The sequence below is a fragment of the Bombus terrestris genome, chromosome 10 (genome assembly GCF_910591885.1).
Source record: "Bombus terrestris chromosome 10, iyBomTerr1.2, whole genome shotgun sequence".
Taxonomy (NCBI): domain Eukaryota; kingdom Metazoa; phylum Arthropoda; class Insecta; order Hymenoptera; family Apidae; genus Bombus; species Bombus terrestris.
In genome coordinates this window covers 2,782,246-2,795,572 of record NC_063278.1, presented here as the reverse complement: position 1 = coordinate 2,795,572, position 13,327 = coordinate 2,782,246, and the positions used below count along the sequence as shown (strand labels likewise).

At 28.7% G+C, this 13,327-nt stretch overlaps 2 protein-coding genes across 2 annotated transcripts; one reads left to right on the top strand and one right to left on the bottom strand.

The window, feature by feature from the left end:
* Positions 1-145: 145 nt before the first annotated feature.
* LOC100644852 (lariat debranching enzyme) lies at positions 146-4,856 on the top strand. Its single transcript, XM_020865038.2, has 8 exons — positions 146-343; positions 456-747; positions 911-1,011; positions 1,093-1,572; positions 2,445-2,526; positions 3,615-3,723; positions 3,847-4,059; positions 4,135-4,856. Exons 1-8 carry the CDS (start codon positions 147-149, stop codon positions 4,320-4,322), a joined length of 1,662 nt encoding a protein of 553 aa, XP_020720697.1. The 5' UTR covers position 146; the 3' UTR covers positions 4,323-4,856.
* Positions 4,857-5,044: 188 nt separating this feature from the next.
* Positions 5,045-10,651, bottom strand: LOC100645206 (ubiquitin carboxyl-terminal hydrolase 10-A). The gene is made up of 9 exons (XM_012312857.3): positions 10,327-10,651; positions 9,546-9,732; positions 8,099-9,460; positions 7,820-8,018; positions 7,447-7,696; positions 7,284-7,370; positions 7,038-7,202; positions 6,735-6,963; positions 5,045-6,654 (listed from the first exon to the last, which is right to left on the bottom strand). The coding sequence occupies exons 1-9, from the start codon at positions 10,354-10,356 to the stop codon at positions 6,368-6,370; spliced, it is 2,796 nt and encodes a 931-aa protein (XP_012168247.2). The 5' UTR covers positions 10,357-10,651; the 3' UTR covers positions 5,045-6,367.
* Between the last annotated feature and the right edge of the window lie 2,676 nt (positions 10,652-13,327).

The following is a 13,327-nucleotide window of genomic DNA, read 5'->3' as shown; positions in this document are numbered from 1 at the left end:
TTTATTTTAATGCTTTGAAATCTTTTAGCAATTTTAATGACATAATTAAATGAGAAATACGGGAATATGTCATTTACGCGTTGAGAACTATCATAATATATAAGAAAAAGTGAATTGAATAAAAGGATATTTAGAAAAAAATAAAGATGAGAATTGCTGTAGAAGGTTGTGCGCACGGCGAGTTAGATATTATTTACGGGACTATCCAAGAAATGGAAAAGGTTAATGGGGAAAAAATAGATTTACTTATTTGTTGTGGAGATTTCCAAGCAACAAGAAATTTGAGTGATTTAAAATGTATGGCAATATCTAATAAATATAAAGACATGGGTACCTTTTATAAGTGAGTTGCCAAACCAATATGTTATTAAAATTGAAACAGTTAAATAATTTGAATTATCTTTTTATCTGTCATGTTATTTAAGAAACCCTTAAGAATCTTAAAAATTTTATAGATATTATTCTGGCGAGAAAGTTGCTCCTGTGTTAACAATATTTATTGGGGGAAATCATGAAGCTTCCAATTATCTTCAAGAACTATCATATGGTGGTTGGGTAGCTCCTAATATTTATTATTTAGGATATGCCAGTGTAATAACAATAGGTGGTATTAGAATTGCAGGATTATCAGGTATATATAAAAGTCAACACTGGATGCAAGGACATCATGAAAAACCACCATATACTGAAAGCACACTCAGAAGTGTATATCATATCAGAAATTTAGAAATATTTAGATTAAAACAGGTAATACATTGATAATACCTACTTTTCCATATTTTGGATATAGATTTTATAAAAGTAACATGAGACTAACTTTTTCGTTTATTATATTATTTTTTATTTTGTTATTTGTTATTGTTCTATGTTCATTATTATTCACTTTGTTTATGATTTGTATCATTTACAGCTTACTGGTAATATTGATATTTTCTTGACACATGATTGGCCATTAGGCATAACTAGATATGGAGATGAAAATGTTTTATTAAAAGAAAAACCTTTTTTCAAGTAAGACAACAAAAGCCACTTATGTAAAATATATTAATTTTTGAATATATGAGTGTTTACGATAGATTATTGTTTTTATAGAAATGATATTAAGAATAATATGCTTGGTAGTCCACCAAGTATGCAACTTTTGGAACTTCATTATCCGAGCTATTGGTTTTCTGCTCATTTACACTGTAAATTTGCAGCTCTTGTTCCTGAAAAAGGAGGAACAAGAGTAACTAAGTTTCTGGCTCTAGATAAATGTCTCCCAAAAAGAAAATTTCTTCAAATACTTGAAATTAAACATAATTCAGATTTACCACTGAAATTACATTATGACTTAGAGTGGTTAACAATATTATATTTAACAAATCATTTATTAAGTGTCAAAAGTGGAATTCAGTACATGCCTGGACAATATGATAATACTAGATGGGTATTTACACCAACCACAGAAGAGAAAGAGATAGTTTTAAAAAAATTTAACTGTAATTTGGAAATTCCATTGAATTTTACACAAACTGTAAAATCATATAATCCTGATTGTACAGATGTGTCAGTGGTATCACCACAATTGATACTAAATAATCAAACAACACAATTTTGTAACACTTTGGGTATTGACGATCCATCTGTTTTACTACTATTAATACAAAAGTAAGTAATACAAAAGAACTCTGAAGGCTTTACTATAGTATCTGGACTGCAATTATTCGGTTGGAATGACACTTTTTAAGGTTGTTGAAACCGAAAATAGGGATCGTTTTTCGCGAAAGTGAAGCATAGAAAATTATGCTTAGCTTTTTTTTGTGTGACGAATTCGTGGTTTTTAACGTGACCTTTTTTAAAATTTATTACTCTGTATACATTTGAATCGTGAGTATTGAATTAAGTCTGGATTATTATTTATTTTCTAGTCATCGTAAGGTGACAGATTAGGCGGATTTTTAAAATTAAGATCTTTGTCGGTCAAATATAATAAGGATGAATTTTTAAAGCTGTTCATTTCCGCAATAAATGATCCTCATTTTCGGCTTTAGCGATTTAAAATATCTCCTGAAAGATACATTCAGACCAAAAATTTTGCAACCCGGATTCTGTAGTAAATCCGTATTGAAATCGAACGAATTATAAATAATGAAAACATATATCTAGCTCCCACGAAATTTCTATTTCCTTTGATGAAGATAATGTTTTAAGTCCTAAATTTGATGGAAGATTAGCTAATGACTCATTTAATCGGACATCACCATTAAATTTATCCCCAAAAAGTAATAATGAAGAACAAGGATCAGAAATAAGTAGCAGTAAAGATACAACAAATGAAAGTCTTAACAATTTATCACCAGCAGTAAATCATGATTGTACAGATGATAGTGAGTGATATATTACTATCTAATTATAATGTCTTTGCCATTTTTTATGTAGTAAGATACATTATTTATTTTGCAGGTAATAATCATTTCATACAGACTGAACCAGATTGTAAGAAATTTAAACGTCGAAATCATTCTATATATTCGAATACAGTTTAACTGAAAATTAAGGTATTGTAGTATCGGAAAAGAATAGGATTAGGATAATTTAGATTTGTAGAATTCTCCTAATACTATTTATTTAAGATAAATAAAAATAACAGAGATTAATTAGACAGAGAACTATAAATGTTCAACTTGAACTAAACGCAAAAATCTTATTCTACTCAAATCACTCTCGCAACTCTATAACTCTAACAACTCGATCTCTTTACAACGCTAGCAACTCATGCAACTCCGCAACTCTCACTGACTCTCTCAACTCTACAACTCTAGTCTTCGGCTTCTGCACTCGCACGCTCTCGCTTCTCAACTCACACTGTACGCCTTTTGCATTCGTTCTCGCCGGCGTCTCAACTAACACTGTCTTTAGCGTCTCTTTGTCTTTTCCCGCCCTATCGCGCACGTGTCCCGAAAACGCCCGTGGCCAGGGTCACGCAGGCCTTTTCCACGAAACTGTTCACTTGAAAGGACCGACGACGCATTGATGTACGCGACGATGCCGCGGCTCTCCCGATATTGTTTACGGTTCGGCCGATATCTTAGGCCTTTTGTCCACGATACTACAGTATTTTATAGTTAAATTTGTAATATTTTAATTTCATGAAACGCAATATTGCATAGAAAAACTTTAATGAATTATGTAATAAAAATGGGCACATAATTATATATTTTATTTTTTGTAAAAAAATCGTGCTTGTGTAAAAATAATATATATTAGTTATATTAATTTTGTTATTTATTAACATATACATAATAACATATACACTAATTCACTGTCTGTATTTTTTTTGTATCTCTTTTATGTTATTTTAATAATATAAGATATGTACTTACTTATATATATATATATATATACATACATACACATAGGTACATATGCATATGTATTATTAAGTGCGTATTACATGCCACGAGTGTTTAGGTTAGAAAATTGTGTACTTTCGAACGAAGTGATATCAAAACAAATAAAACAAACCTCGAAATAAAATTACTTTTGTCCCAATTATTAGAAAATAACGTTTTGACATCAATGATACTAACTATTTTTAGTAACTTAAAGTAAAATTATTTAATTATTATTAATATAAAATGGATAAGTTAACAATTATTTCGGGAACATTATTTTTTGCTGCCGATATATTTGCAATTGTCAGTCTGGCTATGCCTGATTGGATTATTACTGATGTTGGTGGTGAGTGATTAGAAATTATATTTTTCTTTTATTTATTTCTTAGTAATTACATGGTTTTAATGATATAATGTAATATATATGTATTTAAGTATAAGTTCTTTTCACAAACTAAAATTTTTTTAGGAGACACAAGACTAGGACTAATGTGGTCATGTATGACTTTATATAATAGACCTCCAGTTTGTTACAGTTCAAATTTGGAACCAGAATGGTTTATGGCTCTTATTTGTATTTTTGTTGGTTGCATTTTGATAACAGCCACTATAATATTATTAGCTACTTCTCATTGGGATCGTAATGTTATTTCCTATGCAAGATGGGTAGGATTTACAGCTAGTAAGTGCAATTAATAATTTTAATTATCTTTTAAAAATGAATTTTTTACATGAAAAATATAAGATTATCTTTTAGTGGTGCTGTTTTGCTTAGCAGCTGTTATATTTCCAATGGGTTTTCACATTGATGAAATTGGTGGACAACCATATCAGTTACCAAATTCACATCAAGTTGGCATTTCTTATATACTTTTTGTTTTAGCTTTATGGATTACAGTAATTTCAGAATTATTTGCTGGTAAAGTTTGTCTCCCACATTTTTAGCATATATCATCTCCTCAATATATTTTTTATATCTGTATGATATTGTTCGTGGTTATTGCATATTTTGTAGGATTTAAAGCTACATGATATTTTATGAGATGCAACAAAACTGTTAAATATTAAGGGTCTTATTTATAATTAGAATAAAGATAGAATATAAATAATTAGAATAAATATTTGTTATTATATAACTAGAATGAAAAGATCTGTTATTACATACAACCGAATATTATATAACTGAGAACTATTAGAAATAAGTAATTAATAGTAAGTTTATTAATTAATAAGTATTAAACAATCTTTTGTACTCTTTATTTATTAAAATATATTATATGGTTGTAATTTTTTCATGAATTTTAAATGTCACAATGCTATGATAAAAAAAAGTAATTATAATATATAAGTGTCAATATTTGATATATATAAATCAAGTGTCATATAAATGTCACAATGCTATGATAAAAAAAAGTAATTATAATATGTGAAATCAAGTGTCAATATTTGAAATAAAAAATATCTTTTAGTAAATGATAATCAAGTTTTGATAACATATATACATATTTTTATTAATTTTTATAAATCTTAAATATACATTTTAATATATATATATATAAATATATATATATTTTTACATCTTCGTAGGAAGTATTATTTTACTAAAAGTATTTCTTATCTACATTATGTGAGAAATAGAATGTAAATAAGATGTTTTGCAATGGGAATTTTGTTGCTTTATCAACAGATTATATTCATATATGAATATCAATATATTTATAAACTAGAAAGAATTAAAAAAGATTCGAGAAGAATGATGTGAAACAGGAGAGTTAAAACCGCACACACACTAGCCCAAAGCAAAACAAAACATTTAACACATTACCTATATAAAATCAATTAAGTTATACAGTAATTTTTATACTTTTAACATATTTCAGTGATAAGTATTTTGAAATTGTTAAAGTATTTTTATAATAACGATACGAATACAACCAAATTTGTGGATCCAAATTTGTATCATTAAATTAATTCATTCACTAAACTTATTATAAAAAATAGAAAATGTATTCTGTTACATGTATTAACATGTATAAAATGGCAATACATGAATATATTTTTATTTCTTTTTTTGTTTTTTTTTTTTGGTCTTTTGTTTTTTTTTTTTTTTTTTAAAGAATTGTAATTAAAGACACAAGTTTGACACATACAAGGTAGTTTTGTACACAAATTTCATGTTTATACAATCTTCTTCACTGATAACGTTAGTATTCCATCTTACCAATTATTTCTTTTGTCCAAAATCTCTATTTTTTACTTTTTCCAAATATTCATTTTAATAATATGGTATAAAGATGTATTATCACGAAATACATATGTATTTTGAATAATTATTCAATTATTTTTTTTTTTTTTAATTATAGAATAGCTATCAAACTAATATATGCTAAAAATAATTGGCAGGTTGGAATATTATAAGGGCGCAGGAAGGTTATATACAAAAATAACTTAAGGCGTAAGATGTATCTTTCTTCGGACATATATAAAATTTGCATTTCATAGAAATTTTGTCATTAAAGTAGAAAAACCTTTCTCTATTTTTGCTTTCTTTTCTACAAGATTATTATGTATATCCTTTTCTTATACATTGTATATTCATAATCAAAGTATGAAAGATATGTACAAGAGATCGTGACATTTAATATTTTGATAAAATGTAATGTGTAAGCGCTTATTAACTTCAATAGAACTATGAATGCCAAAATCAAAACTCTTCTGTAACTTCAACTTCAACTATTATTTATTTCGCGTACCAAGAAAACTATGCATAAAACTTGTAACAACATTCTTAGTACAAATGTTTCATGGAAGTACAGCATATTGAAAAGAAATACTTTTCTATTTTTTTTATGATATTGGTTAATAAACATTCTCTGTACTTAGATACAAATATCAACAAGAACCACAAACCTGTAAAATCTATTCTTTCAAGTTGCCTCTTTAGGCTCAGAATATAGATTTATTTATATTCATAATTAATGCTTTTTGCTTTAACGTGCTTTACCACTATTTGACTGATTATTCCCAATAGTGTCACATCGTCGATAATATAATAAATATGGAACTCTTGGAGGAGTAGGTTTTAATACATTACTTTCAGAAACGCCTTTTAATGAACTATCATCATACCTTACCCACCCACCATATCCCACGTGAAAAGCATCTGTAACATAATGACCTTTTGTTGCCTCTTTGCCATCATGGTAAGTAACAGCAAACAGTTTATAATGTTTTTGCTTAGGATTTAGTTTCTTTATAGCATTTGGCGAGAGGAATTCTGTAACAAATGAATTTGATAATTTAATTGACTTGAATCTTATAAATTTAATGACAAGAATTAATAAATTGTTTACTAACTGCTATCCAACTTTAAATCAATTGGAAATTCCACACTTTTCACAATTTTTGAGCAACCATCAAGTTTGTAGTCAAACCATTTTAGATGTAATATAAGAATGACGGGTAATTCTTCTAAAGTAACTTGCTTCCAAGCTTCTATTTGTTGTTTTGTTTTACTGCACGTCATCCCTTCCAATTGATCTTTCCCAACAAGAATTTCGAGAGCACCTTTCACGGATTCTGCTTTCTAAAAATAAAACATTGTATTAATATATTATTGTATTGCAATATTATATTGGATTTCTTTATGAGTATTAGTACTTCAATATCAAGTTGTAACGTAAAAAAGGGTTGGACATTATCTGTCGGCTGTTCTCCTGCTCGTGATACTCTAGATCTCAATTGCCCACGAAATATATCGGATAATGGTGTTCTTCCAAATTCGGTACACCGTGTAATAGATCCTTTATTCTTTGGACCCATAACCTACAATCCAAATCTTGGTATTAATACCTTTCTTCGATAATTAATTGCTAAATTATTTAGCTGAAGTATGTTGTATTTTACCTTCCATTCTTCTTCTCCATTGTTATAACTTATATTATTTTCAATATTATTCGCTACGTTTTGATCATTATTTACTAATTTTATAAGCTGGAATAAAGAATTAATATTATCCATATTATGCTATCAAAATTCATATTAAGACGAATGTTAATTGAGATCATACTTCGAGCATTTCATCATTGATGCCATTCAGAAGGCACGAAAGAAATTCTTCTGCGTCTTCTTGCCGTCCTTCCACAGAAAATACACCCGCAGCTGATGTATTTTTTAACATTGTATATACATAAAATGGTTCAAAGGCCACTCCACTTTGTATATCTACTATTGAATCTTCTCCTCGTTTATTTGCTCGATCTTTCCTGGCTAGTCGAGCACCATCTGATAAAGGTGTAAACTCATGTACAAATTTGATCCTGCATAAAAAATAATTAAACATTTTAGGGAACATTATCAAAATGACATAATATGCGTTAAATTTAATGTATAGAAATATCAAATTTATTTTAGATATCCTAATAAATTTTATTTTCACTTACATATTATCAATAAGTGGAGTGGAAGACGTTTTACTGGAATTTTTAGAATGTGGTAGTGCCATTAAAAGATTGTAAAAAGGCGGACAAGCAAGCAAAGCTTGTAATATACTATTAATATAACAATAATTACTACGGTTTGTCAATCCTCTAGGTAATAAACTCACAGTTTGCTTATCCATCTGATAACTTAATAAGAATTCTAAAAAAAGAAATTAAAGATATATTAGATATATTTAAATAAGAAAATATTTAAAATAAATAAATTTGAGCAATATTTACCACCCATACGGAAGGCAATAGGATCATTATAATGATTTTGTAATGATCCTGCTTGAGAATTTTTACTTTCATTTCGTATATTAGATGAAACATTTTCATTTGTAAATAGTATTGTACTGCTAGGTTGATCTTTCTCCATTAATTGTGATGATACTTGTGATGTTATATTATTCTCTGTGATTGGCAGAGGATTAATGCGCGCTGTTGGTTTGTAATTTGACAGATTCTGTTGTGCTTCTGTACTCCCTTTTTTTAAAATACTAGCCCAAGATATGCTAGATGAAGCTGGGGATGGTGTAGCAGGTACAATTATTGGAGTATTTGCTGCATTAGAAGAGTTGCTTGGGGTTTTAATAATAATTTCATCTTGCCCATTTTTCCTAGAAATATCTTCCTTATGTGCTTCATTTTCATTTTTACAAATTGGTTTTGATAATGTTTTAACAACAGTAGTTTTAATACTAGAAACAGTTTCATTCTTATATTCTTTATCAGTTTCTCCATTCTGTTTCACTTCAATACTGCTATTAATATTCACACATGGTACATCATTTTTTTCAGCTCCATTGCATTTTTCATTTACCGTAGATACAATGTTATGCTCTATTTTAACATTAACGGGTGGTACTTTCCCATTTGTGTTTGAATTTTTCCTATTGGCAGTATTTTCATCTACATTATCGGTACATTGTTCTACCTTACTGTTATTTACAGTTATAACTGTAGTGACTATATTGGTCTGTGAAGAATTATCCTCTTCAGTTACTTGATGAAAAGGTTGCTTAACTGGTGTGTAGAGATTCTGTACTCGTTTCTCATGAGACTTTGTAGCTTGTACTTTAGTACATTCTTGAGTAGGTTGAGAAAGCATAGGTGGTGCTTGTCGAACACATCTTATATTTCCTGAAGGATGATGATATGGAGGATATCCATAAGCAGGTTGCGTATGAGGGTGTGTATTTGTATGTGTATGAATATTTGGCTGATATATAGCTAATGGAGGATAATGAACATGACCAGAGAATTGTTGCTGTTGTGTTTGATCTGGATACATAACAACAAAAGACAATGGCGGATGGAATTGGCCCTGCTCTCCCATATATCCTGATTGCATTTCATTTGTAGGATTTATTCCACGATTGAAATTATCTCTTCTTATTCCTCTTCCTCGATTGTTCCTTCTATTAGTTTCCCTGTTACAACTAACATCATGAATTTCATTTCCAAGATTATATCCAGGATGAGAATAAGTCATAGCAGGCATAAATGGTTGTATATGAGCATCCGTTGGAACAGGATAAATTGGTCCCTGCCAATCACTACACATTATTTGTTGTGCATACGAGGGTTGTGGTGGCATTGCTAAATGAATGACAAAGTTCAATATAATACACAAATAAATATAAGATATATGCAATCTGAATAAGTAAGTAAATAAAAGAATTACCATTATGATACCATTGATTATGAACTTGTGGAATTTCTGTTATAGAAGCATTGACGTCATTACCAGATTCAACTGTGTCCCATGGCAATTTCAACGTGTCATTAGCGACATTGGATTTTAAAATACCTATTAAATGATTCTTATCATTGTCATTTAAATCATGTAAATCTAAGAATTGGAAATCAAGCTGAAACAAAATAAGATATTAATTAAAACTTAATATTTTAATATCACAAGAAATAATATTGAAATAAAATACATTAAGATAATCTACGTAATATTGTTTATGGCGAAGCATTGCATATCATATAATTTATTTATATTACACAAAAATGAATTATGTATAATATTCAGAAATAATTTCAGGTCAATCAATAATCAGTTACTAAAATTAGTTCACACACATAATTATTTTGTTCTCTTTGTTAATTAAACAATTATAAATATACATTAATTTCAAGGAATTTACAAAATATTACAAAAATACATGTATATATGTACAAAGGAATGATAATTAATTTAAACTAATATAACTTAATACAACAGTAATATAATATTGTATAATAATAAATATACCTTTCCTACCATTACACGATATCGCAACATTCTATTATGTAAATGATATATTTTTTTAGTTACAATTTTGTGATCAATAGTAGTTTCAATTTTATCTTCTAACCATAAGCCTAACCTCAAATCCCATAACAATAAAAAAAATCATCGAGAATAACATTAATTCTATGTTATAAGTAATCAAAATTTTTATTAATAAATATCATACCTCATTTCGAATATCCATCCTTAAATCCATATAACGTATAAAACATTAAAAATAATACCAGCAGAGAAACATGAGGCTTCAATGATTTGTGTCGGCAGCAAAAAGGATCGACGCTGATATTAGTAATTTTGTTTTCTATTTGTATGGAAATTATATAAAAAGTGTATTGAATAACAAAAACACAATATTTGTATTATTTCTATGCAACGATAAAATGAGGAAGGCGAATGATAAACTATTAACAAATTACACAATACGAGTGATCATATCCCGGCAGTTATATGGCTAAAATGGCCCAAGCACGTTGCTTCACTATTATTTCTTTTGTTCACAAGATTGGTGTCGCCACTTGTCACTATTATTACTAGGGGTTTGCAAGAATATCTACGGAAACAGACTTTCCCGCTTTCTTGTTCCCTCCCTTTTTATATTGGCCAACCTGAGAAATCAAGACATCTAGTTACCTTGGAAATTTGCATTATTTAATAAATTTCACTTTATTTCAGTTTGTTCTGTTTCTATAAAGTCTAGAACTATATATGTTATATCTGTAAAATTGTATTGAAATGTATTTTAATTTTCTATTTTTTTTATACAAAATATAAGTTGAACATATCTCAAGATATAATTTATTTTCTTCGAGCATATGTAGTGTTAAATGTTTGGTAAGTGAGAAAATTATTTAGTGTAACTTTTGCTCGTTCAGAACAGTCAACTTTATCCTAGTAGTACGAAAGAAAATTAATATTCTTAGATCTTTAAATTAAAAGCAAAGCTGGAAGTAAAAAGATTCCCCTTTGTTACGTTCCAAATTTGAATTCAGATTCAAATTTACAAATTCAGTTACTAAAGATTCTTGCCTGAACTTGTTATTAACAACTTTGGAGATAAAATCATTTATTCAGTTGGAACGTGACAAAATTAAAAAAAATTGAGAGCATAGTATTTTCTATTCAAAATGATCATTTTATATAATCAGTTATTTATTCATTCAATTTTTATAAAAATGAGTACAAATGTATATGTACATATTATCATTGGTGAGGTACAGAATATTTTCCATTACGAACATAATATTTCCTATATAGGAAAATCGAACGTTCCTATTGGTCCAGAATATTATAAAGTCACATCGAGCGTCCTTATTGGTGGAAAATATTGTAAAGTTTAATCGAGCATTCTTATTGGCGTAGAATATTGTGAATTTTTCACCACAGGTAATTTGAAGAAGATGTGTGGCGCGGGGTGGCATTCAACTGTTAAAATTTGTGGAGCGAAAACTCGCGCGATATCTCGTCTTTATCAGTACTTTCATTTTGATTTTATTATTATTTATATTTAATTATCTGAAATTGTTTGGTTAATCATCACATAGCTTTCAAGACAAATTAATCACACATATATATTATTCATATATAATAATAATTTATATCTTGTTAAAGGTTTATCATTCCCTTCTCTTGCTCTTGTTTCCTGAAAACGACCTATTGGGGCTTCGAAGCCAAGAATCTAAGTAATTTTGTAATCTATACTTCGTTTAATCCTATTCGTTGTATTTAAATTTGTCATTTTTTAATCGAATATTGTCATTAAAATTTCAATAAAGATCAATAGAGATTAATCTTCCACTAGATCAAATTTTCCAAATAATCAATATTATTCTTAAGAGCGAATTATAATATTCCACGTCTCGTTACAGTTTTCTTCCATGGGATTGCATGATTCCTCCTTGATGACAGTCATCACGATTACTGTCCCTGGACTACTACAGCGTGAATGATTACGTTCCTGGCATCTTATGATGAGTCGTATGCACTTTTGTTCCTCCAGTTATTCAATCATGTCGTAGGACGAAAGGTCCGAATCGACACGGGTGACTGGTTGTATTACGTAGAATTTTTTGCCAGCACAGTGATCGCGGGTATTTATTATACCCGTGAGTAGTAACGTTTCCTTTTCCTATGTATTATTTATTAATTCAGGATAAGTCTTCTTGCATATCGGTTTATTTTTTGTTAATTACATGATACTGATAAATTTCATATTAATAATATTAATAATGATGTCATCCGATACAAACGATGTTATATTAACAATTAATTTGATTGAAGATATGTTCGTTATAATTACTTTCAAAATTGGAATGTACTGAAAATATATATTTACGGAGAATTAGAATGATTCGATTAAATATTTCGTAGTGACGAAATCGTATACCCTCCGACTTTGTTGCATTAAAAATTGCAATTATTGCATATTTAATGATAATAATAATAGTAAGTCATTTTTTACCTCACCTTCCTTTCTTTGATGGCACTATTTCAAAGGATTTAATTATCTGCCTTTCATTTTTGAATTTCAGTATTTTGAATACATATAGTAAATATACATATAGAGATATCAAAGTTCAAGCCTGCCGTACAGAAATGTATTGAATTTTATATGCAAGAAGAAAGTTCGCGACAGGCAAATTTTGGAATCAAAGCAACAAATTTTGAACATTGTTTTCGCGTTTTCGAAAATGTGCTTTGACGAAGAAATTGCCTGAGGTTGTTTGCATTAATATTTAATTTTGAGTCAATCATTAAATCAATTTCTTATTCATCGTCAATTTGCCTTTTTTGTAATGGAATCTCAATAATTCACAGAGTCAGTTATTTGATTTGTGCTGTTCTCTATAAATAAATTCAATATTGGTATTTTGATAATTTACTAAATTAATAATGTAGAGCATACAGTGATAGTAATGGAGATAAAATTCGAGAATAGAAAATGAAGAAAGATTAGCCCGTTAAATACAAGATAGATACGTTAATTCTTTTTTTTAGTTAGGATTTTCAGGTTTAATCACTTCCGTGTTTATTGCCAGGATCTCACTCACGTGCCCAGGTGCTACTTGAGCGAGGAAAAGGCAATGAGTACGATGACTATTGATTTCATAATAATTTCTAAGCGACCGACGATGCGTTAGTGTATCGTGCACGACGTACTTTCTACATAG